This window comes from Ailuropoda melanoleuca, chromosome 12, assembly GCF_002007445.2.
Source record: "Ailuropoda melanoleuca isolate Jingjing chromosome 12, ASM200744v2, whole genome shotgun sequence".
In the NCBI taxonomy this organism is placed as follows: Eukaryota; Metazoa; Chordata; class Mammalia; order Carnivora; family Ursidae; genus Ailuropoda; species Ailuropoda melanoleuca.
The window spans coordinates 2,978,842-3,005,727 of NC_048229.1; the positions used below are offsets into that span (position 1 = coordinate 2,978,842).

The 26,886-nt window shown below is 50.6% G+C and overlaps 1 protein-coding gene across 1 annotated transcript in view; it reads right to left on the bottom strand.

Moving 5' to 3' along the window:
- Window positions 1–26,886, bottom strand: part of TMEM132C (transmembrane protein 132C) — a 310,078-nt gene that overhangs the window by 219,321 nt on the left and 63,871 nt on the right. The window contains exon 2 of the mRNA XM_034637908.1: window positions 7–365. Within this exon, the coding sequence (XP_034493799.1) occupies window positions 7–365 (359 nt within the window). The remainder of the gene's footprint in view (window positions 1–6; window positions 366–26,886) is intronic.

Sequence of the window (26,886 nt, forward strand, 5' to 3'; positions counted from 1 at the left end):
AAGCACCTGCACCTTGGGCCGGCTCAGGTACACCTTGTCCCGCACGATGTGCGCCTTCAGCTTCCAGTTGAGACCGAACTTACTGGTTGGACCGAGAAAGTTCGAAGTGACCATCAGTTCCAGAGGCACGACCTTCTGCACGGAGAAGGGCCCGTAGCTGGCATTGAGCACTGGGGGCCTCTTGGCCTTGTATGTGAAGAAGGACTCAACCCTGGTGTGCAGGCTGGCGTTGCGCATGACGTCCTGGTTGGCCTCCTTCAGGAAGAAGGACGTCTCTGCTCCCAGGATGTGGTAGCTCACAGGCAGGAAGGGCGGCAGTGAGGAAAACCGCGGCACATTGTCTGTGACCCCTCGGCCCTCTATCACTGCAGGGGGCAAAGAAAGAAAAGAAAAAGATGAAGATGGGGTTATTGATGGACTCCTTGGGCAGCAGGTCCGTAAGCAATTTAGAAATGAGGAAAACATTCCAAAGCCCCCTTGGCTAGAATTTCCGTGGTCCTCCTGGGATCAGCCAGTAAAGGACTAGATGATCTGCAAATTACAAAATGTAGATTTTTGCACGTTAGGAATGGTTGAATGTGATGATTTCATGGTGCCACCAAGCAGAAAGCTGGCATGATACCCATGAATGTGGAGTTGGGGTGCTGATTAATAATTTGCATGAGTTTAAAGCATAGTGGATAGCATGGGTACATCAATAGAAAAACAGACCAATGGAATGGATGAGTTCGTAAATGAACTCACGTACGCCTGGAAATGTAGCATGTGATAAAGACAGCACCCAAGTCATGAGGCAAAGAGAGACTTTTTCATAAATGGTTCTAGGACAACTGGCTAGCCACTTGAAACAAAGATACAACTTGAAAAAAGATACAATTAGATCCATACCTCACACCATACACAAGAATAAACATCAAGTGAATCAGTGAGCTAGACATAAGGAAATAATATTTTTCCAGTTCTAAAGGAAGACAACGGATGAACTCCTTTATGAACTGGACATAGGGAAATCTTTCTAATTATGACTCAAAATCCAAACGCAATTTTAAAAAAGTGATAAACTTCCCTATGCAAAAATTTTTAAAAATCTTTTGCGTAACAACAAATTCATAAAGTTAAACGGAAACATGGCTTACCGGGAGATACTACAAACTGCTGGCTTATGGCACGCAACCCAGCCTGGGGATGGGCTCTCTTTGCCCCACAGTATTTTAGAAGATCGCTAAGAATGGGAACCATCTCGAACAACTGGGAAGTATCTGGGTCTCCAGTTTCTCCTTACACATGGGAGGACCTGGTGACATTTAGGCATTATGTCCACCTGGCAATAAGGGAAGAAATCACTCGGCAGGCCACGGGGCTCCATTCAGTTACCTGCTTGTAACTGGGTGGGTGCATCTGAGTTGGAAAGCTCTGACTAGAATCCGCAGCCTGGTAAGCCGTCCTACCCTGGGGGCTGGAGCTCAGCGCCCAGACAGGCAAGAGCATCACCCCTGCCTTTCTGCCCTCCTCTGCCCATTGCAGACAGGGACAGCCGTTCTACCAGCAGGATCTTGCCACCTGAAGGTTCTTCTCTCTAAAGATTCCCTATGGCTTCCTCTTACACTGTGGGAGGCTCATGGAGGACTCATTACACACACAGGACAAAGAGGTTAAAGTGCCCAATGGCTGGCTTTGCAAAACCCCCCAAAGCCCATGGCTGTGCCCTAGTCTTTGAACACCAGCCCAGAAATGCCAACGGGCCCCCATTCATATATGGAGAGAGAGGACAGTTCTGTCTCCTCCAGCCGCTCCGCCCTCCCCTGCTGGCCTTCCTCCTGATGGCAGCAGGTGCAGCCCATCCAGCATATGGGACGGCCTGTGCCTCTCTCCTCTGGAAGCTCCCCTAATCCTTTTCCCGGCAGGGACACTGGCTAGCAGATCAAAGCTGCCTTTGGTGGTGCTGCAGCCAAACGGGCTTGGGTTGTCAAGATGGCTTTTCAAAGAGACAGCATCCTCCCTTCTTCTCCGCCAGAGGCTTTGTTCTGAGGCCCCCAGGAGCAAGGGTGCTCGCCCCTCTCCCTCTGAGGAATGTGTCTGCACTTCCATTTTAACCCTCTTATTCCAGAACCTGGTGAAATCACTCTCAAAAGGCCCTGCCAAAGTAGAACATTCCAGAAAGAGTACTGGCTCCATGTCCTTAAAAAGGCCATTGATTATTTCAGCAACTTACAACATTTTGTAAAAACCAAATTAAATTGCCACATCAGATGTTTTGTTCTAGTTACTCATCCCTCTCCAAAAAAGCTCTTACACCTTGAAGTGTGGAGATTTAGAGGCTGATTTGTTTGGGGATGGGGGAGGGGGGACGGGCTCTCCGAAGGAGCAGAGCAGGACGCACCCATCGCAGGGAGCGCTGCCAACAAGGCTTCTCCTCGTGCTTCACTCTCCCTGTGTGTAGGGATTCCTTTTTTCTACTTTTTTGAGTTCACACATACACACACAAAGCCTAAAATATGAATCTCTTATTTTTTTTAGTAAATGCTGAGTTTGTTTTCTATAAAATAAAGCTGGAGCAGGCTTGTTGTCCAGATATCTCCTTTCTCAGGATTCTCCATTATTTAAGTAGGTCACTCCTTCTTCTCACAGAGCAAAAAGTGCCTCGATCTTACTTTTCTGCTGAACCCAGTTCTGAATTTTCCAGTTCACAAGAGATCTAACATAAGCAAAAAGAGACAGATATGGTGAAGAAGAAAGTGGGTCTAGTATGGTGGTTAAGGGCATGAAGGTTGGTCATAGAGGCATTAAGGGTTGACCTACTCAGCCATCATGGAATCTTGAGCAAGTTCTTACCTTCTGGGAGTTTCAGTTTCTATGGGTGGATGAATGGATGGATAGATGGACAGAAGGGTGGGTGGGTGGATGGATGGATGGATGGACGAATGGATGGGTGGATGGGTTAGTGTATGGGTGGATGAATGGATGGACAGGTGGGTGGATGGAAGGATAGGTAGATGGATGGATGAATAGATGGATGGGTGGGTGGATGGATGGATGGATGGACGGACGGACGGATGGATGGGAGGATGGATGGATGGATAGAAGGTTGGACAGATGTTTGAATGGATGGGTGGATGGGTGGTTGGATGGGTGGATGGATGGGTGGGTGGATGGCTGGGTGGGTGGATGGGTGGACGGATGAATGAATGGGTGATTGGGTGGGTGTATGGATAGATGAATGGATGGACAGGTGGGTGGATGAAAGGATAGGTGGATGGATGGATGAATAGATGGATGGGTGGGTGGATGGATGGATGGACAGAAGGGTAGACAGATGAGTGAATGGATGGGTGGATGGATCGGTGGGTGAGTGGGTGCATGGGTGGATAGGTGGATGGGTGGACAGGTGGATGGATGGATGGATGGATGGATGGATGGATGGATAGGTTGGATGGGTGGATGGATGGGTGGATGGATGGATGGATGGATGGATGGATGGATGGATGGATGGATGGACAGGTGGGTGGATGGATGGATGGATGGATGGATGGATGGATGTGCATAGATAGATAGAAAGATAAATAGGTAGATAGAGTCAGATATATGGGATATAACAGAAGCTGTGTAGAGAAATTAAAACATCCCCAATTCTCCTTCTGTATCTATACCTTTTGCATGTGGCTCTGCAACCCTCCCTTCAAGAGGAAGTCTGTTGGCCTCCTTGAATCTCTGCTGCCTGTGTGATTTACTTTGGCCAAAGATTATGGCAGAGAGAATTTGAAAGGCAGTGAAAATACTCTGTACGAAACTGCAATGGTGGACATGTGTCATGATACGTTTGTCCAAACCCACAGAGCGTACAACAGCAAGAACGAACCCTCGTGTAAACCACGGACGTGGGTTCCTGGGAACTCTCTGTACCTTCCTCTCAATCTTGCAGTGAATCTAGAACTGCTCTAAAAAAATAAAGTCTTCAAAAAACAGGCATTTATTGAGCATATGCATTCCCACAACTGCCAGGAACATCTCTCTGCACATACAATGCTTCCAACTAAAGATGGTGTTTCCTAAACTCCAGACATTCAGGTATCACTCTCATGCCATCAGCCAGACAGTTATGCATTGCTAATCGATCAATTATTCTATCAATAATTAATACTTTATTAAAGTAAATACTTAACCAAATACCAGTGAATTAATGAGTACATGTGTTTAGATAATCCCAGTATAAATAAAAACACAGGATCCCATGATCCAAATTGTTGCCAGTCTATGGCTCTGTGCCTGACATTTGCCATTTCTTTGTTCAATGGGGAGGTTACTGAGTGTAAGGTGCTCAAGACAGTGACACCAAAATGACACTTTGCCCTCGATGAAATGAGAATAATTCAAAAAGAATCGAAAAGGGAATCGCGTTCTCCTTTGCGAGACTCAGGCGGCTTCACAGCATGTCCGTGTGCCTCCAACTACAGCCCCATGGACGGTCACGAGCATGGCCCCCCAGGACCTGTGCCCGTCTGCACCCTCCCACGCTGCGACTGTGTCGATCACCTGAACTCCTCTCACACCCTGGGGACCCCAGCCAGAGCATGAAGGAGGCAGAGGTGATTACTTGCCGTCCCTGAGTTTCTTTCTTTCCCGACACTTGATCTGCTGATGGCCAGGGAACCATCTCCTGGCTGCCGGCACCCAGCGAGCCCAGACAAATATCCGCCCTCTCATTCTGGTTCATCTGCCCACACCGTCTCCCAGAAAGACAGGATTATTCGGTAATTTTTATCGATCTGAGACAATAACCCTGGAGAAGTCCGATGCTGGTTTCCTAAGGCCATGGGTGAGGGACCAGGGGAGCCACTGACAGCGGCACCGTTTTATCTGGCCTTCCTGTGACGGCGCGTTCATTTGCTGTCTGCCTTCCTGTTTATCCATTTTCTTTATCTGTGTCGCCTGTCAGCGCCGGGGATATTGTATCCTCCATCAGGTGTTAATCAGAGAACGCTACGGTGGGGCTGCGGCCGGAAATTGAGTTTTTGAGATTCTGAGATAGTGAACACAGGAGAAGTCCGCGTCACTTAGCACCCAGACAGAATAACGCCGGGGGAAATGACCCTTTTAGCCCGCATGACGCGTCACCTTCATCATGACGCTCACTTGTGGATGTGTTGACGGAGGCGGGTTCCTCGGAGCTGGTTCTCTCTGGGCTGGGATGCGTAGGTTGTCCAGACTGGAGAGAGGACCCCGGGAGGGGGCACGAGCAGAGCATCCCTCCGGGAGAGGCTCGGGATCTCGGCATGTGAGGAGATGGAAGGTGGTCTAGGAGCGGGGAAGGGGCCAGAGTTTGCTCTGAATGGAGTACGCAGCAGGTGCCCACAGGGTCCTTGGTAAAAACGCAAGGTCCCGCTTTCCTCTCAATGGAAAATTACAAACCAGCACCGTGGTGCCTGTGACTTTCAGGGACTGCCCAGAGGGGAGGGGTTTGCACCGCGGTTCTGCACCTGCATATCTGATTTTAAAGCACTATGAAATTAAAAAAAAAAAAAGTACAGACATCTGCTCATTTTACAAATAGGAAAGCACACACCTAGAAAAGTTATTGTCTTTGAACTCTAAGAAAAAACAAAAGTGACTGGAATGCCCCAAATGCACAGGTGGTATTGTCTTAGGCTGTGCAAAGGGTCCTCAACTAAGGGTGATTTTGCCCCCAAGACACACCCGGTAACGTCTGGAAACATTTCTGGTTCTCACAACTGGGGGCAGGGGGAGCTCCCGGCATCTAGAGGCCGGAACCCAGCGATGCTAACAGGACAGGCCCCTACCGCAAACACTGTCCAGTCCTACGTCGGCAGCTGAGGCTGGCAACGCCCGATCTGACCTGACTCACGTACAAGGTGTCCGTGGTTCATCAGAGGTACAGGTGAGACAGAGGAAGGATTTTGGCCAAACCCTCTTCAATCCAAGGAGAGGAAAGGTATCCTTGTGGGTTAAGGGCCTTCCTGATGTCAGACAAAATCCAAGGAATCCCTGCTCCACAACGTACTAAAGATTTTGTTGCTGTTGTTTTGTGGGGTTTTTTGCAAATACCTTAAACTTTTGAGCTTTAATGTCCTCATTTCTATATAGGGAATCCTATCATCACCAAGTCACAGAAGGCGGTAAGCAAAGTACCCCTGGATAGAACGTGCCCGAGCACTGGGAAGGGTGCTGTTGTTATTACATTATTATCCTTCTTAGAACGATTACTATCATCATTATTTCAGTCATGCTGCTAAGTTAGAGTAGAAAGTTTTCAAGGCCACAGAGATGTGGAACGGAACGGGCAACATCTGTGTGAGAAAAGATTCCGGCACCAAGAGCGGCGGCGGGCCCTTCCACGAGTCCGGGGGGCCATGGGGTCACGACCACCTCCCACTGACCCACCTGGTATGAGGCCCCCGGGAAACAGAGCCTGCCTGCCCCCATTCACATCAAGGAAAACCCTGATGGGATTTTTCCTTCCAAGTCCCCGCCGCTTACTTGAAACACAAGCCGGCCGGGTATTCTGAGGTTTTTTTTTTTTTCCCTCTCCGGGTTGGTGATTTATTAACATTCTCCAGACACAGAATGTCTCTCTCTGCTAAATATGGCGCATTGTTTCTTTTCTCTTGAAACAAAAGGCACCTTGATAAATGGATTATTTTATTTCAATGCCTCTTCTGAACAAGCCCCTGAATATCCTTTGCTGAAATTCCATAGTGTGGTTTGAGATTTCAGAGCAGAGAAACGCTCCTCTGAAACAGCAGATACTTATCTCCCCCTCTGAGCCCCTGGAGGGACACCCCCTTTCTTGGGGAGAACTCCATAATCATCCTCAGGTGTGACTCAATCACTACCCCAGCCCCAGTACAGCAAAAGACTTATGCCTTTCAGAGAAAAATTCTCTGAACCAGCTGGCATCTCAGACTATCAGCAGGAGAACGGCGCCCTGGGTATGCACACACGAGGGAAATATTCACTAGGGAGAGCCGTAAATCTAAGCTGCGATGTTTTAACCGCATTGAATTTATATTTCCTGAAGTCAAGCTCACAAATAGCGTGGTGGTCATGTGGCTGATCCCTCCACACCCCGTGTCCCTGGGTGTGGGCTTGGACGCCAGGTCCGCAGGCGGCTCCGGGGCTGAAGCTGGGGTTTCCCTAAGGGAGGCGCTCCCCAGTGAGCTGGTGCATGAGTTTCTCATTGCTGCTGTTAAAATGACACAAACTTAGTAGCTTAAAACAATGAAAAATATTTTTCATAATTCTGCAGGTCAAAAGTCTGAAATGAAGGTGAGGGCAGGGCTGTGCTCTTTGCGGCGAGTTCGGGAGAGAATGTTTTCTTGTCTTGTCCACTTTTTTTTTTTTAAAGATTTTATTTATTTATTTGACACACACACAGAGAGAGCACAAGCAGGGGGAGCGGCAGAGGGAGAGGGAGAAGCAGGGTCCCCGCTGAGCAGGGAGCGCGATGACGGACTCAATCCCACGACCCCAGGATCACGACCTGAGCCGAAGGTAGACACTTCACTGACTGAGCCACCCAGGCACCCGGTCTTTTCCATTTTTGAGAGGCACCTGCTGTCCTTGGCTCCTGATTCCTTCCTCCCTCCTCAGAGCCACCAGCCCGCAGCCTCTGTCCCCTCTGACCTCCCATCTCCCTCTCACAACAATGCTTGTGATTAAATCCCACCTCAAACCCTTAAGTTAATCACACCCACCAAGTCCGCTTTGCCATATAAGGTTACATATTAGTAGGTTCTGGCAGTTGGGGCATGGACTCTTAGCCCAGCACAAATGGCATTTGGGGGACCTTGGCAGTATTTCTGGTTATCACAAGCATTGGAGGGAGGATCCCCACGGGCAGGTAGACAGCGGGGTCCCGCTCTGCGAGATGTTCTGCAGGGCCTGGGATGGTCCCCCGCGACACACAAGCGCCCGGGCTGGCTCTGACGTCTGGGGCTCCCGCTGAATAGTCACAAGGGTGAGAAATCTCTTCTAGTCCCCGAGCCAACAAGCTATCTCCAACGGCTACGAAAACAGCGAGCAAGGGGCAGGAATTTCGTAGAGGGGGCATTTTCCAGCATTTCCAGCAACTCATGGGGTGAAACTGTACTTTGATTTGATAAAACTTTAGTGAAAACGTATTTATCCTTTTGGAAAATTTCATCAGCCGTGCCCAATCTATTTGTGAATGCATGTTGTCCAAACTTGTCCACGCCAGTCAGTATTTGTGGCTGACACGTGCACGGGCGCTCTGAACACGGCTAGGGTCTGACTAGTAACATGCGTCCTCCAGCACATGTCAAGATATGATCTTATTACAGACTACTCTGCTCATATTTTTCCTGTCTGTGACAGGGCACTATGCAGATTTGTTTTCAGTTATATACATAGATAGGTCGTAAGATTACAAATTTAGCAGGTGCCCGGGTGGCTCAGTCAGTTAAGCGTCCGACTCTTGATTTTGGCTCAGGTCACGATCTCAGGGTCTTGGGATCAAGCCCGCATCAGGCTTTGCGTTCAGCACAGAGTCTGCTTGGGATTCTCTCTCCCTCTCCCTCTGCTCCTCTCCACCATGCTCTCTCTCTCTCTAATCAATAATAAATAAATTGTTTTAAAAATATTAAAAATTTAATTTTATGCTGCATAAAGGTACGGGTTGAGACCATTGGTCTAATCCAGGAGCTGGCAAAAAATTTTTTTAAATATTTTGAGTGTTGCAGGCTAAGAGGCAAAATCAATATTACATGGGTACTTACATAGCCATTTATAAATGTGAAAACCATTCTTAGCTGTGGGCCACACAAAGACAAGTGAGGGGCTGGATAAAGCCCATGATGCCATATTTGCCAATGCCTGATTTAAACCAAATGGGTAATTCCAAACCTGTTTCCAGCAATGTGTTCAGTTATGCACCGGTCTACACCACCAGTGATTCTCAAACAATGGGTACTTTTGCCAACGGTGGGAGGGGTGCAATTTGGCAATGTCTGGGGCCGTTTTTGATTGTCGTGGTTGGTGTGGGGGATGTTACTGCCATCTCGTGGGCGGAGGCCAGAGATACTGCTCAACGTCTCCATGCACAGGACAGCCCCACACCATAGAATCATCTGGCCTCACAGGCCAACAGTGTTGAGGAGGAAAGCCACGTCCTAGACCAGTAGGGACCTATGAGCGATGAAGAGGGTTTGCTGGGGCTTCAAGGAAGGAAATGCCCTCACGCCTAGGACAACCAGGGAAGCAAATGCCTTTCTCTACAAAGGCAGATGAGGGACCAGGTTACCCCATTAATGCTGCCATCCATCCCAGAACTATGGGTGAGACCCCCGGAGATAGTCAGCAATGGCGGGCACAGCCATGACTATGGGAGCGGGTCTTTACAGCAAAGAGGGAGCACTGCATGAACACAGGCTGCATCTTGCTTTCCTGCCACACTTCCCGTTAGGCTGACCAATGGATGCCCGTCATGCATCGTTGTTTTCTTTCAGCCAAAAGCTTCTACGATGATACACATTGGCTGTGTCCAAATGGAGCCTATTGGCTTTGCGCGTCATCTACGGAAGAGATGAGCACGCTTTTTCCGTCAAGGTCTAGATAGTAAATACTTAAGGCTTTACAGGCCAAGTGGTCTCTCCAAACACTCAGCCCTGCTGTTGTATCACGAAAGCAGTCAGAGACCAATGTACACACCCAACTGTGTCTCTGTGCCAATAAAACTTTATCGATGGACACCGAAATTGGCATTTGATAGAATTCTCCCATGTCGGAAACATTATTATTTAAGAAAAGCTTTCTCGACCATTTACAAATGTAAACACATTCTCCCCTTGTGGGTCATCCAAAAATAGGCAGGGGCTGGGTTTGGTGTGGGGGCTACCATTTGCTGACCTCCAATACAGCCGAAACCTTCCTAAAGTGGTGTTTCACGCAGATGATGGCTTTCTTGGCGTTTTCTTCAGGGCCCTTTACAATATGAATTATACACCAAGTTTAGCTCATTGATCCGAAATGTAAACATGGCATTTACTATGTCTCTAAAACAGCTTGGAAATTGAAGCAAAAAAAAAAAAAATGGATCAAGCATCAGAAGGGATTTCGAGTTGCATAATAGAAGCCTTTATAGCAGAATTTAAATGGTTGTGCTTGCTGCTCATATAGCTTCTGGTTCAAGGATAGTTAGCTGTCTCTTCAAAGAGAGGCATCTTTCGCAGATGGTGGTATTATTTATGATGGAACCTGACATTAATCCTGAGAGTTCCAATTATCTCAATTCATGTCAATAAAAGGGAACAGCATTCCCATTCTTTATGAGCGTCTTTTTCCTCAAAAAGAAAGAGCTTACTTTTAATATAGCCCACATATTTTCTTTCCCACTAATTACAGATAATTAAAAAAAAACACACTCTTCTCTATCCCATTGAGCCATCCCATTTTCCCCCACATAGGAGTCCCATTTGCCTGCTAGTTAGCATCTGTAGTTTTGTTTGGTTACACCAGTATTTAGGATGCTGATATTAATGAGAAGTCTTAGGACACAAAGTAGAAAATGCTTTCTGGATGGCAAAGTAAATAAAAAAAAAAAAAAAGGAAGAAAGAATACACCAGAAGATGAAAGCGATTTTTCTCTTTCATTATACAGTCTTTAACTTTTCTCTAGAGAAAGAGGACGTTTGCACAGAGCCTCCCAAGAAAAATGGAGAACGTAGAGTGGAGAATTCTTAGAAGTCAAAGAGAAAAAAAAAAAAACTCCTAAAACAGAAGATGAAATCTTGGCCGCATGAAACCTGCATTATCGTGACCCAGAAGGATGAAAACAGCAGCCCCAACAATCAACAGCCTGTGGGTTCAGGGGCTCATCTCCTACCTCCCATACTACATACTCCTTTAAACCTTCAATGGCCCCCTGTGTTCCATACTCTTGCCACCCCATTTTATACCTAAGGAGACAGAGGCCCAGAGAGGTTAAGTATCTTACCCGAGGGCACACAGCTAGGAATCCCAGAATCAGGATTTGAACTCAAGACGCATGAGCTCACCTTTAGGCTATCCTGCTTGGAATATGGAGTTAAAGTGCCAGAGCTTGTTAAAATAATTAAAGTATTTCAATATTTAAAGTAATGGTGAGAGTACTACTCTCAGCACTGCCTCAGTCCAGAGATGCTGAATTCCAGCTTGAAAGTCAGGCTTACATTGAGGAAAGAATGGTTGAGAAATGGAGCCCCTGGATCCAGCTGGACCTGAAGGTGGACAGTCTCTGGAGTTTTCCCTTCATAGCTTAAGCCAGTCCCAGGTACTGAACTGATATTCAGTACCCTGTTCTTTCTCCATGAGCCCAGTAAGCTCAAAATGTTCTCATTTAACATTTCAGGGGCGAGACCTCAATCTTGGTCTTAACACTATTCTCCCCAAAAAATCCACTGGGGGATAGTATGAGGCACACTCTTCATTGAACAAACATTATCTGAGAGTCTTTTCTGTGTCCTATGCACCTGCTTCCATGGGAAACACACAGGAAAGTCAGCCACGTTTATCAGGCTCAGTGGACGGCAGGGTGAGGACGGGGCAGCCACAGAAGGGAAGAGCGAAGATGGTAGAAATAACCACGCAAGAGACTGTGCTGTGGGGCTGAGGTGGGGACCCACATCTCGGGGGAGGTGTCTGCACGGGGTGGGGATGCTGGGGCGGCGAGGCTTGCTACCACGGCTGTTGCTTCGGCGTGCCACAGTGACAAGGACCGACGTCCACTCAGTGTTGTCCTCGTTGAAGTCCCTACAGCATGCAGACATCTCCCCACTTCCCTGCCCCGGCCATAGCGTCCAGCTGGAGCTGGGTGCCGGATGTCATTCCTGTCTGCGATGGCTCCAGAAAGATGCACCCTCCGCTTTGGAAAAGCACAAACTTAACAAACCAAGAACAAGAGAAAGATAGTGGAGCGTTTTGGAAAGGGCACGGCAAAGCCCCATGCAGACCTTCCTTCTCCCGCATGGGACAAAGGCCTGATGCCGAAGGGGGGGGGGAACAGCAGAGCATGCCCCACAGAGCACAGGAGAGACCCAGGCTGCTGGCAGAAGGGGCAGAAACCCACCTTGGGCTACTGGGCGCTTGCTCCCGGGGCAGGGGCTGGCGGGGGAGGAAAGGGCGGCCACCTCTCAAGCAGGAGCTGATGCTGCCAGTCACCGTGGGCACCGTGTTGGCACCTGCTGGGGTGGACGATGCCCCTTCTGTGGACCTGAGACTCCCCCTGGTCAGGAGATTCCCCAGGGACACTCCCATCCACAGGTACAGGCAGACAGGTCCGATGTGTCCACGGCAACACTCTCCGTAATTGCCCCGAATCAGAAATGATGTAAATGGTTATTGGGGCAGAGGGTTTACATGCAGGGGCCCCAGAACAGAACCAGGGCAGAGGGAACAGCCCAGTCAAGAGGCCAGCTTGGGGCCAGCTCACCCAGTTCCAATCCCAGCCTTACTGCTCCCTGGCTGTGAGAGTCAGCTGCTTACTAGCTCGTGTGTGCCTCAGTGTTCCCATCCATATAACGCCCTCACTACCAGCACATGCCTCAAGGGGCCGTTGGAGATTAGAGCAGCTACTATGCAAGGTGCTCAGAGCGGTGCCTGGCACACGGCAGGTGCTCAACACCACCGTCCGTTCACTTCAACTATGATGAGCCAGCGGCCAAACAGGACGACCACAGGCACTCGTGGGGGAACCTCTCCAGGACACAGCATGGGCTGACAATCAGGTTGCAGAACAATGTCATTTACAGCAAAACAAACACACAAAGAACCACAACGACTGGTCTGAATTACAGTTTGCTGCAGATTATTTTTCCCACAGAGCTTTCCAGAAACACTACCCAGGACTTCATTCACTGGTTCCATGGATTCGTTAAGGATCCAGGATCCCCATCTCTAACGTAGGCCTTCATGCTCATGGTCGCAAAAACGCTGCTACCCGTCCAGCCATTGCACCTGGGTTCCAGATGGGGGGGAAAAAAGGAAGGGAAAAATGTTTCAGCCAGGTGAGTATATTACATGATATTGGCTTTTTTTTTTTTAATTGGCTTTCCTGGAAGACTTTCCCAGTGCACTTCTGCTGACAACTTCTTGCCAATATTGGTTCATAATTACTCAGCTGTGAGGGAAACTGCAAAGGTGATTATTTTTAACCGGGCACATCGCCACCTCCAGCAAATTAATAAGTAAAGAAAGAGGAGGGAAGAATGGATATTGTATAGACAGTTAGCATTATCTCACAATTACTACAGAAGCAACATATCGTTTAGGCTAAAATAATTATGTTAAAAAATAACTATCGATATTGATATTTCTAAAATACGAATACATTGAACATCGTTATGTTGAAACCACAATAACAACACACACACATACGCACGCACGCACACAAGCCTTCCGGAAGTTTTTCATGATAACATCGCGCTTACAAGAGATTACCTCAGAGGAGTAGAAGGAAAATGGGATCTTTCAGATGGTCACATGGAGTTTAGCTTTGCTGACGTCTTGTCTTACTTTAGAAAATAAGAGAGCGCATTCGCACATCAGTTACGCAGGGAAAGCGCTCGAAGAAGCATGCCCGCGGTGGCAGTGCTGGGGTTACCTGCCCGGACGGACTCAGACCACAGGGCAGCTGGGTCAGCAGTCCTGTGTGTGGTCTGACAACAGGTGCATGGCTTAAAGGCAGAATTACCTCTTCCCTCCCCGATCTTTGCTCTTCTTTCTGTATCTGGCTTCGGAGGAGAGCCAAGGGAAGGGGACTCACACAGGTCTGTGTGCGTCCAGATGCCTCCGTCTCACCCTGGGACAAGGCAGAGTCGCTAGACGCTGGGCTGACCGGAGGATTTCCCTGGGAACAGCCCCACGTGGGGGGCGGGGTCCATCCAGCTGCTCGGGGGCATGTGCGGCAAGACTTCCCGGCGTTCCTCACATGCAGCCCAACTAACTGAGCCCTACTACGTGCCCGAGGCTGCTCCAGGCAGTGAAGGAACCACAGGGAACAGGACAGTCCCTGGAGCCCCGGCGCTGACGCTCCCGTGGGAGAAAGCGAACGCCCCAGAACGCCGGTGGTGCCGAGGGTTTGGAGAAGAGAAATCTGTATCCAGGAGCTCACCCCGACCGCTCCAGCCAAAGCAGCTCCCGTGCCCGGCCAGCCAGCCTGCGCTGGGCTCCCGTTTTACCATCTCATGGCTCTTCCTCGTCTCTCCCTAAACGATCCTGGTTGGCTCATTGGTTCTTTGCTTTAGCGTCTCTGTCCCCAAGACTGTCCTTCCTACCAGCCAGGAAAATGCATGACCCAGAGACCCCATCTTCTCTCTACCCCGGGCCCAGGCCAGTATCTGGAACAGGGGACACTCGTTAAGTATTTCCTGAACAAAAGAACGAACAAATGAATGAATGAATGAATGAGTGAATGAATAAGTGAGTGAATGAATGAGTGAGTGAATGAATGAATGGGTGAATGAGTGAGTGAGTGAATGAGTGAGTGAATGAATGAATGAGTGAGTGAACAAAGGAACAGAATAGATGCCTAAGTTCCCTATGAACCCAGGCCGCCCACTCCCAGAGCGGCCGAGCAGGTTCCCACGTTCCATCAGCATCTCTGGCCCTGGCTCCTCGGGGGTCCCTCACGTGTGAAGGCAGCCACGGAGCCTCACGAACTCCAGCGTGTCCCCTGGTCCTGGCTGCCCACACGGACCACGTTTGGAGCCGCCTCCTGTGAATTTAGGTCTGGTCTGTGTTCGGCTGCCACGGCTTTCCGCCGGCTACGCGGGAAGACAACGCTGTGTTACAACGTGGGGCAAGGTGCTCGCAGTGAGTGTCCGAACGGGCCTGGACATAAACACCAGGAGACGGAGGGGAAGAGGCAGAGGGGAGAAGTCGGCTTGAGCGCAGGTTCCCCAGGCTGCAAGGACATCGGGCCCCTTCCTGGGGCGGCTGCAGGAGGCTTCCTGCGTGGACCAGAGAGCCCTGGTGCTCGCTCCAGCAGGTATGGGTCGTCCTCAGAGAGGCTGGTCGGGGCCATGGAGCTCCGGCCCCAGAGGGCTCTTCCCTAGTGACGGCCTCTCAGACTGGGGCAGGAGGGACCAGACTGGCCCCCAGACAGGTTTACCTCGCTGCTTGGTGTTTAAAAGAAAAACAGAGCAGGAGGGAGGAAGGGAAGGAGCCAGGGATGGGGAGCTGCCAATCGTTTGAAATTAGAGGGAGCACATGCACGTTCGGATTCTTAGTTTCTTGTTAAAGATTGGAATTGGGGGCGCTACCAGGCTGGCCTTCCTGCCTGGCAGCAAGAGGCTGGACCCAAGATAGAGCGGTCCCCGCGGGCCTCCAGGTCACCAGAACCCCCAGCTGGCTGGCCCCTGCCCTCTGCGTCTGCCACCCCAGCCTCGGATCGCATGTGCCCAAGCCCACTGAGCCCAAAGGACGGAAGGCAGCCCAGCAGAGCCCTGCCACCAGAGAGGCCCCTGACCCAGACCTCTGCGTTAGCTCAGGCTGGCCGTAGTGGCGGGGACATCTGATGCTCTGAAAGATGTGTCCTCTCCCACAGAGAATCCCAGAAGCCACGGAGCCGCGGGACATTCCTAACCTCTGCCACCAGAGGGTGCCCTCTGAGGGGCCCAGGGGAGGCCAAGGCCCTGGGAGGTGTGCAGGCCACATCCAGCCCTCCAGGAGCCCGCAGTGTCCATCATCCATTCAGCTGACGACAGCCAAGACCCCCAGTCCTCCAGACACAGCACGCGGCCCCCGGCGGCACCCCGTGTCCCCCCACCATGCCAGGGCATCTCTCAGTGACTCCAGTTTAAACTGTACTGGATCCAAAGCAACTCGGCTCTTTAGACTGCTGGAGGAATCCACCCCCGAACTCGGAAAAACCCCAGGATGACGGGCAAAGGGCTGGGCTTGCAGCTTGGATGGAGGCACACGTTTTCCACACCGGGGTGTGCTAGCGGGTACCTATGTTTCCCCTACGTTTGGCCAGAAACCCCAAATCCAGGATGACCGTGAGCCCATGTTCATTCATGAGAGGCTCGGGCCAGGAGGAGGAAGGCCCCCAGGCCAGGCCAGAGCAGCAGAGCCCATGACCTTTCCTGCGGGCCCCAGAACTACGACTGGGTCGGTGCAGGGACAACTCACTGCTCTGCCAAGCTTTGCAACCGCCTCATTCCCTCAACATCTAACCACCCAGCATGCACTGCTGCAGAGAACCTTCGGGTGCACGCAGCACGCCCTGCCGGAGAGGCACCGAGGGCCAGAGAAACACAGCAGGCTGTGCCACGCCAAGTGCCGGGCGAGTGACGCCGGGCGGCAGAGGGGAGGCGGCCCGGGGAGAACGCGCAGAGGGCAGAGGCCTGGGGAGGCGTCCAGGCAAAGGGGCAGCAGCCCTTCGCTGGCATGCAACGCTGGGCCAATCACCTACCTTTCTCTCCAGGATGTGCTCCTCTGAGCCGTGGGAGCATAGGGGCTTCTGCTCAACCAGGTCGTCAAGAAGCCAGAAGCCAGCAGGAGCTTAGTGCCATCCCGGCCCCAAAACCACCTCCTACTGCCACTGCTGAAAGCAGGGCTTGTGCTGGGCCGTGATGAGGGTGCAGAGACACACAGGGAAGGGAGGAGGAGAGAAGTCCCACCCACGGGGGCGTCTGTGACTTGGGGACCTCCTGCATACGGCTGTGCCCTTGCAGGGCTCAAAGGCAGATCCCCACACTGTCAAGCACGGACCCTCCCAGCAGTATCGGAGATGACGTGTTAAATGTTGGTCGGAGCAAGAACGGTGCCAGGTTCACTGAGCCCAGGAAGGGGCACCTGGGCTGGGACCAGGACAGAATCCCAGCCCTAACTTAGCTCATGAGGCCATTCAAGCTCTGCTCGGTAACATGCCCCAAAGGACATGGGGACTGGTGCCCAGCCCCCTGCGCACATGCCTACCAGGCCGGACACCCACCTTCCAGCTAGGCCAGGGCCTCGGGCTCTGGGCCAAGCTCAGAGCAGGGGGCGGGCGGGGAGGACACAGCTCGTGTTCACGACCCCCTGGTGGGGTGAGCCTCCCGCCCACTCCCAGCGTCAATCTTCCAATCTCAGCGGCAAACCCGCTCTCTCTCCTGGTTGCAGGTGCCCACTATGCGGCCGGGCTGCTATGAAGGACGCCGCACACATGGGCTTTCCTGCAGGTCCTCCTGGACTTTCAGAGCTCTGTCCCCTTTCCCACCTTGCCGTCTCTGCAGCAATTAAGGACTGAAATGGCACAGGCGTGGGTGTTTAATGTGCCCTGCTTAAAGGGGGCAAGTGCTTTTCTGCAAATCGCAAACAAGCACAGACTTGGGTCTTCTCTCACGGGCACTGACCTTAACTGAGAAACCGAAACAAACTTCTATGGGAAATGGAATCGGACGGCCGCCCCTTGTGCATCAGGTGCAGAGCTAGGAAGTGGGTGCTTGTGCGGGAGATTTTCAGTAACCGTCCTGGGGTCATCAAATTGGGTGACACGGCTCAAAAGGTACAAACTTCCAGATAAAAAATAAATAAGTCCTCAGGATATAACGTACCGCATGGCGACTACGGTTAACCATCTGTCTCATACATTTGGAAGTTGCAAAGAGAGCAGATCTTACACGTTCTCACCATGATTTAAAAAAAAAAAATGTGTAACTGCAGTAGTGATGGATATTAACTGGACCTATTAATCACTCCACAATATATACAAATACTGAATTATTAGGTGGTACACCTGACACTAATATAATGTGATATGCAATTGCATCAATTATATCCATAAAAAATTCCTGCTAGGTCTTGCTATCCCCACTGCACAGATGGGAAGACTGAGGCTGACAGGGTAGCTAAGCCTCCTCATACTGGATCCCAGTGGAGCTCCACCCAAATTCCAAACCTAAGCCCTTCTCACGGCGTTCTGTTACCTGCACCTGCAAAGGCTGGAAGCGTGGCCTGTGAGGGTTCTCAGCTGTTTCTGGACAAAGTGACAAAAAAATCAAGATGCCAGGCTGTGTCCTGAAGCTGGACTGTGCCAGACTCAGGGCCTGGACAGGGACGCATCCTGCTGGGGGTGTCTGTGGGCTCGGGTTGTGCAGTATAGGTGTGAGGCTGGTGAGCCAGCTGCGTGTGTCCGAGCGGGGAGGGTGGGGGACGTCACCAGGGCGTGGACGGAAAACCCCCCCCACCATGGAGCTGGTGTTCGGTGCGACCACAGCGTGGGGGTGGGCGAGGGACCGAACGTTCACCTAATGAATGAGGTCTGCTTATGTGAACCCAAAGTCCCTAGAAATATGCGAAAAACTCAGAACTGAAGAGCTGCTTTCATAAGAATGACCGCTCTGCGACCTCGGGAGACCCTGGGGGACTCTGGTGCCACACGGTGGCCTCGTGAAGCCTACAGAAAGGCCATCAGGTGCTGGGTCACCCAGGTGCCTCACTCGGAAGCAGAAAAACTAGCATCTGATCTTTGACACACGAGACGAGAAGCCCTCCCCTTACCCGCTCTTGACCCCTTAAAAGGTCCTTAATGCTCTTGACCCCCTTCGCCTGATGGTACCAAAGAGTCAAGTCTTGCCCCACACAGTCACGGAGCCAGGACCACAGCTGAAGGCAGGCTCCTCGGAGGCCCACCCAGACCCCCACGGGGCTGCCTGCACCCCGGATGCCTCCCGCTGTGCCACCTGGGCCCGGGTCCTGCCCACCTGAAACCAGCAGCCACAGGGGATCGATCATAACTTCCCCTCCAGACCTTTCCCCTGGTCTTCCGGGAAGGAGAAGGCCAGACTTCTGTCCCCCAGGTCATGATTCAGGTCGCTCGCTCATTGGATTTTTCCCTTGGTCCCTTTTCTGGAACCCGACCACCTGCTTTTATTTTATTGGTTTAAAAAAATTTTTTTTTCTCTCTCTTTTTTTTTAACGGATCAGGTTAGCTAAACTCCACAGCTGGTATGAACAATTGGCCCATAGTACACTAGCTGAACAGATGCTGTTCTCTTAATAGTTTGAAACACATAGTTACTCAGATAATCCAAAAATATCCCGATTTTGAGGGATTTCCCAGTTAAAAAGAGCAGTTACCATACCGAGCTTCCTCGAAGCGAAGCCCAACTCTGCGAGCTGTTAGGAAAGCAAAGTGGCTTAGTCTTTTCCATCCCAGAGCTTCGGATTCCTTCCTGCGTTCATTGTGCCTTTATGGGAAAGTACTCACCTGGGAAAACTCATTCGAGGAACCTCTAAAAACAACGATGGTCCCCTGTCCTGCCAAGACAAGGACTGGGGAGGGAGCAAACAGACATCCCCTGGGGCTGGAGAGAGAAATTTGGGGATGATGAAATGATCAGGAGAACAGGGGGGCTTTGTGTCATTAACCTGGCTGCCTTTATCTTGCCCCAAGTCCAGGGACACCCAGGGATTCCCAGTAGGATGTCCAGAGGCTGAACACCATGGGAAACGGCCCAAGCATCCATCTGCGTGGAGGGGCGGATTTGGGCATCGCGGTGAGCCCCTCAAGTGCCCGGATCCTGTTTCAACATGTGCTTATCTCGCTGCTAATGGAAACGAATGAGCCGCTGGCCCTTGTGAGGGCAGAAAATGTACCCACCCTGACCCACTTGTACGTTTCTGCCCTAGAGAAACACACACACACACACACACGCTTGTATACACACACATGCACACTTATGCACATGCACTCACAGGTACACACACACAGACACACACCACACGCACAGGGAGAAACGCACAAGGTTCAGTCTCTTACGTGTCTTAGCAGCAACGTACAAGCCACCTAAACGCCCGCCTATTACTAGGAGAAAGATGGCTAAAACATCACGTTTTCAAGCAGGGGAATACTGTAGAGCACTTAAAAGGAAGAATCTAGAAAGAGAATCATGACCTACTGATAATTATGAAAGCCGCCAAGTGAATACATGGGAATTCATGACACAAGCCTTCCCTTTTTGTATATGTTTGAAATTCCCATAATGAAATGTTAACTTGCAAAATAAGAAGAAGAATGATGTAGGTCTGTGCTTGCTGAATCATATGCTAGACGCCAGCCACACGTGGGTATTGAAATTTAAACTAACAAAAATTAGATATGATTAAAAACTCAGTTCCTCAGTCCCACTCAGCACATTTCGAGCGCTCGTTTCTAGCATCATGGAGGTTCTCTTGGTCAGCACTGTCTGGATCTGTATTTAGCAACATCGGCATTAACAGTATCTTGGGTTTAGGGGGCGCCTGGGTGGCTCAGATGGTTGAGTGTCTGCTTTTGGCTCAGGTCATGATCCCGGGGTCCGGGGATCGAGCCCCACATCAGGCTCCCTGCTTGGTGGGGAGTCTGCTTCTCCCTCTCCCCCTGCTTGTGCACTCTCTCTCTCAAATAAATAAATAAATAAATAAATAAATAAATAAAATCTTCAAAAAATCATTTAAAAATATCTTGGGTTTAAAGACAGAAAAAAAATCATGCAATATGATCGCATTTCCATAAATGTTTCAAACTCAGAAACTAAACACTGCATTTTCATATGGGTGTGTATCTGAGTACATGGAAAGCATCGAAGGGTCCAGCGGTTTATGATAAGGTCAGAGTCCTTCCCAGAAGGAGAGGCTGGAACACTGGGGCCGCTGAGGAATAGATAATTAGCTTGGCCATTAAGGTATCGGGCTATGTGTATTCCAGAAAACAAAGTTACAGCGAACACAGAAAATGCAACAAAGCATACGGCCCTGCGAGGAGCACTGAGGGGGTCTTGGGTCTTCTCCAGGACGGGGACAGAGAGACAAGGCTGGGGAACCAGACCCATCGGGTTGGTTTCCCCACTCCGTGGCCACCGTCCTCTGCAAGGCAAACCTCCCTTCCCCCGGGGGGTGGTAGAGCTCCACCGCTTTTCTATGCAAACAAAACCAAGGGGGCTTCCCGGGGAAGGCGTGCTCCTCTCTGAGCTGCGGGTGCTCTTCACGCCAACAGATGTCTCCCTCTCCATGCTGCTCTTTGTGACTCTCCTGGTGTGAAGTCCCGTCCAGCCCCTGAGCTGGGAAGGCCCCCGTCTCTGGTCTGTCTCCGAGGAGCCCGGCCTGGGACGGCAGCCTTCCCCGGGCTCTGCACAAAGGTGCTTCTGGGTGGGAGGCCTCATGGTCCTGGGAGTATCTGACACTGCTTCTCGGGGAGGTGTCCCAACAAGTTGGGCATGTCCAAGTCTTCCACAGGGCTGCCCCGGCTACACGGCCAACCCCCATTCTCGAGAATTCCAGGCTCAAGAGGCCACCTACTCGCTGAACTGTATTTGTAAAGTTCAAGTCCACATGGGTGGCACTTTCCCGGTCATTCGTGGACAAGGCGGAGGGAGGAAACTCGGAGTGGCCCTGAGTGCCTGTCCCCAGCTGGGCGCGAGCAAGGGGACGCTCTGTCCCTCTGCCCATTCCGGCTCTCAGATGGCACGTAAACAAGTGTCCTTTTCGTGTTAACGTCACACTTTTTGTTGTGTTGTGTTTCTGTCGGTGATTTTGCTGTTTCAAAGGGCTTCCGCCTAACGTGCTGGCGAGCGCCCCCAGGTGCAAGGCTCCTTGCAGAGAAAACACGCGTTAGACGAGCTTCATTTGGGCCTGCGTTATGATGTTGTTGGCTGTGAGTTTGGTGTTAAAAAATCGATGAAAATATATCAGATCAGGTGCCTTTACACAGAAGCATGCGTAAAATCAGGGCTGCGTTTGTGGGTCGGCAGAAATGTGACCAGAGGCTCGCAAGGAGCAGTGGTTCCATACTGGCTGATTCAGCTTTCACAGCGACTTTTGGGAATATAAACACTGTGAACGATGTGAATAATGAGAATTGACGTATTTCCCTTGGAAAAGATGGGACGTTTGAATAATACATTTGGCTACAGCTTTATTTAAAATCCTGCGGCATATTTCTTACAGAGAATGAATGATAGCCCAGGCATTACGGATCTTGTGTAGAAAAAGTAACGAACGGATGTAGGTTACTGTAACACGGAGAACACGCGGGAGAGGAGAGCTGAGCCTCACGTGACACCTGCTACCCTACTTTATACAGATTCTCTAATCTAATTCACACAGACGTCTGCTGACACGGCCCGCCACCCATCCATGCGTCCAACACGTGGTTCCTGAACACGTCCTATGAGCCAGGCACTGTTCTAGGCGCTGAGCTTAAAACAGTGAACAACAGAGACCAAAACCTTGCCTTTCTGGCACTTTCTGTCAGGAGAAGAGGACAATAGGAAAGTAAAGAAAAGCAGTGGGTAGTGGGTCAGATTTTGGTAAAGGCTGTTGGGTAGAATGAGGCATATCGGGGGCAGGGCTGGTGTCCTTTTGGCACGATGACCAGGGAAGGCCCCACTGAGAAGGTGACAATGAAGCAAAAGGTTGAAGGTAAGATGATCTCACTGGGAAGGAGCTGGGGCATGGGTGGGGACGGGGTGACTTGCCTGAGTCCCTTTGACAGAGCTGTGACACCACTTCCTTCTCTTTCCACCTGTCCTAACAGACTGGTCCCAGGTCCCAGCACAGTGCACGCTCCCGACAAGAAATTTTGGAACAGAAGCAGACTCTGACCCCGTTAGACTACGCGTCCTCCGCCTTAGACTAGGTTGAATAGTGGCCCCGACTCTGAAACCCCAGATCCTGTGAAGGTGACCCTATTTCCATGGAAAGGGGTCTTTGCAGATGGAATCAAGGATCCTGAGATGAGATCAGCCTTAGCGTGGACCTTCTAAGAAACAGAAGAGAAGAAGATGCAGAGAAGGCCAAGTGGACGTGGAAGGTGGAGGTTGGCACGATGCAGCCACAAGCCAAGGGATGATGGGAGCCACCAGACGCTGGGCGGGCCAGGAAGGATCCTGCCCCAGAGCCTCTGGAGGGAGTGGGGTTCAATGTCTTGTCTTGTTTTAGAACTGAGGGACTACATTTCTGCTGTTTCAGGCCCCCCAGCTTGTGGTCCTTTGCAGAAGCTCAGCTGCGAAAAGCCAGCCAGAACCACCCTTATCCTGTGGGCTGATAGGCCAAAGCAAGACAGAGAGCGGCACAGCGGCCGCTGCTCAGCCAATCCGTGCCAACACCACCCAGGACATCAACCTTCTCTCTCTGTCGCTACAACCTGCCCCCCAGCTCACATCTTTCCCTTCCTTAAACAAGAACCCGATGGCGGCATGGGGCGCACAGCTCCAATGAAGAGCCCACTGCTATTCTTCCCGCCTCCCGGCTGTCCCAAGGAGATGGAGTTCCAGGCACCTTCTGCATGCGCCTTGTAAACCGGGCCTCACCTCCGTATGGAGCCCGGAGAAATTGGCATCCCCACGATGACTGTACCAGCAGTGGGGAGAGACACCCTAACACTGCCAACTAGTTCTTTGATGGGGGCAGCCTTGAAACTGGGTTCTCCTGTCCAAACCCAGGAGAGGCATCAACCACATGCTTCCATTAAATCTGTAATGAAGGTGTCAATGAATAATTGTCCTTGATGGCTTTTAAGCACTCTGTTCTCTTCTTAAATCTCCATACCAACTTCATCAATGGGCACAGTCACAAACCTAAAAGCCCGGTCAGACGACTCAGATTCCCGGGCTCATTCTCAAGTGTGAGTCACCCCATCCCTGGAAAGGATGTGGGAGGCCAGGTGATCCCAGGTGCACATGTGGGGACATCAGAACCCGGGCTTGCCCCCACACCTCTACCTGCCCAACCGAGGGCAAGAACCCACATGGCTCTGAAGGGAAGGAAGTCGATGCCAGAGGAATACTGAGGAACCTGAAAATCTAGAAATAGCCTTTCCACGCACCGTCACCATTCCACCAGCGATTTCCCGCCACACAACTTGACAATGACGAGCTGGAAAGCGGGATGCAGGGCAACGGTTTCAAGTATCTCCAGATATGTCCACAGTGGACACGTCTGCATCGTGACTGGGGCACACACATACACATAAATTCACTAAACCCAAATGCAAGTTTCCTTGTGCAGAGCTCCATGTTCTCTGCTCCACTCTATTCTGTGCCATCTGATTCCATGGCACTCTGTGCTATTCTAATTCTTTTTTTTAAATATTATCAGCTATCCACTGGAACAATCTCACCTCCTTTGGATGGGTCATCGCTTGCAATTTGAAAAACACCAACCATCCGTGCAATGGAATCACATCTTAGCTGGTACATGTTATGGTTAGTTCATGAGGCAAAAATATATAGTCAGTGGGGCGCCTGGGTGGCACAGCGGTTAAGCGTCTGCCTTCGGCTCAGGGCGTGATCCCGGCGTTCTGGGATCGAGCCCTACATCGGGCTCCTCTGCTATGAGCCTGCTTCTTCCTCTCCCACTCCCCCTGCTTGTGTTCCCTCTCTGGCTGGCTGTCTCTCTGTCAAATAAATAAATAAATAAAATCTTTAAAAAATATATATATAGTCAGTGCATCCTTGGAAAAAGTTTTCGGGAAAGCGCGATGGTGAAGAATAATATAAACTCTCGGAGCTCTGCGAGCCCCACAGCGTCTCCCTCCAGCATCAGGGATGAAAGCAGAGGAATGAGGCAGTGCTGGGATCAAGCTTTTTCTCCTCTTCCTCTTACGCTCTCTGTCATCAGTACGCAATGGGATTAATACCCTGTCTGAGCCATGTTTTCTCAGCTCTGCAATAAGCGTTCATTCATCCAACCAATTGTTTTGAATGCCTTCTATGGTCAAAGCACTGCTCTGAATTTCAACATGCCCTACATAAGTTCACAACGTGACCAGCCTTTTCCAGGCTGAACCACACCCGACACACGAACCTCGAGACCCCCAGGATCTGAGTGGCTTGTCTACGGCTTCACGATCATGATGGGCTAGCCTCTTAATTCTAGAAGGGCCATGGCCCTTATTTTCCCTTTTAGAGTAACTAACATTACATGATTCTCTTGGTATTTAAAGTCAATATTGTGCACAAGTGATGTTCCAGAGACTTTTTTTTCCCCCTCAAGACCTTGAGCGAGTCATCCAAGGAATTTTATTGGGAGACGAGTAGAAAAGTTTCAGATTCCTAGGAAAACGTCCCAGAACACATTCTACCAGCACTTTCAAAATGGAGACCCTGAGACCTTCATAAATCAGAAGAAGAAAACTAATCTCTTGGCTGCACCTGGTCACTCAGAGCCCAGGAGATAATTGGGGCAGGTACTGGGGCGTTTCTTTCGTTCGCTTCCTTTCAAAAATCCTCAGCTGATGATTTCCAACATGCTCGTGCTGTTTACAGTTTGCTGACGGTTAATGGCTGCAACATCCTCACTCTCTCCCCTCCGCCAAAGGGATCCCGGAAAATCAGACCCAGAGCAACCCCGGCTGCAAACCCGGCAGCTCCCGCGGCTCTCAGAATACAACCAAACCTCTTCTTGTGGCTCCTGAAGCCCGAGTTCTCCAAACTCACGCTCCCTGTCTTCCCTGCTCCCGACAGCCCTGGCCCAGCCGCCGCCATTGTTCCCTGACACTCCATGCTTGTCCGTGCCCCCTGCTCGATCCCTCAGCTCTGTCTCCCTGACGCATCCCGGACTCTCTCTCTCCCGGACTCTCTCTCTCACACACACACACACACACACACACACACACACACACACACACACTTCTATACATGCCCCATTCCCACACTTGTCACCTCTATAGGGAGCATAGTGGCTTGAACTGTGTCACCCAAAAGATACGTCCAAGTCCTCATCTTTGGTCTGTGCACGATGCAAACAGGGTCTTTGCAGATGCATAAGTTCAGAATCTCTACATGAATTATCCTGGTCTTAGGGTGGGCCCTACATCCAATGATGGGTTTCCTTGTCAGAGTATACACAGGGATATTTGAGGCACCAGGCACAGAGGACAAACAGAGGGAAAGGCCATGCAAACACAGGGCAGAGACTGGAATGATATGGCCACAAGCCAAGGACTGCTTGCAACCACCCACAGCCGGAGGGGTGTGGCATGAATTCTCCTGCAGAGATGCTGGAAAGAACCAACCCTGCTGACACCTTGGTTCCAGATTTCTGGCCTCCAGAAACTTCTATTGCTGTAAACCACTAAGGGTAATGTAATTTTTAATGGCAGCCCCAGGAAATGAACACAGGGAGACCCACTTACACTTCCTAGTGAATTAGCACCAGCCACTTTCAGCCATGCTCCATCCACCCTGTGCTTTCAACTGGGGAGATTTTGTCCTACAGGGGATTCTTGGCAAGATGGGAAAGCACTTTTGGTTGGAACAACTAGGGGATACTTCCAGCATCCAGTTGGTAGACATCAGGGATGCTGGTAAACATCTCACAAGGTCAGAATGCCCCCCTACAACAAAGACTTGGCTGGCCAACAGGCAATGGTTCGGAGGTTGAGAAACCTTGTCCTAACCCATTATTTACCTTCACTTATTTTTATGAGCCTTATCTTTGCAGGATGGGTATCATGTGATCACTCATTTATTGCTTTATTGTGTCTCCTCCTCTAGAATGTAAGTTCCAGGAGGACAGAGACTGTGTCTTAGTCCACATCATGTCCCCAGCACGTAAAACATCATCATCACCATCATCAACATCACCACCATCACCATCATCACCACCATCATCACCATCACACCATCATCGCCATCACCGTCATCACCATCATCATCACCATCACCATCATAACCATCACCACCATCACCACCATTACCATCATCACCATCACCACCATCACCATCATCACCATCATCAACATCATTATCATCATCACCACCATCACCATCATCACCATCATCATCAACATCATTATCATCATCACCATCATCGCCATCACCGTCATCACCATCATCATCACCACCATCACCATCACCATCACCACCACCATCACCATCATCATCACCATCACCATCATCACTATCATCACCA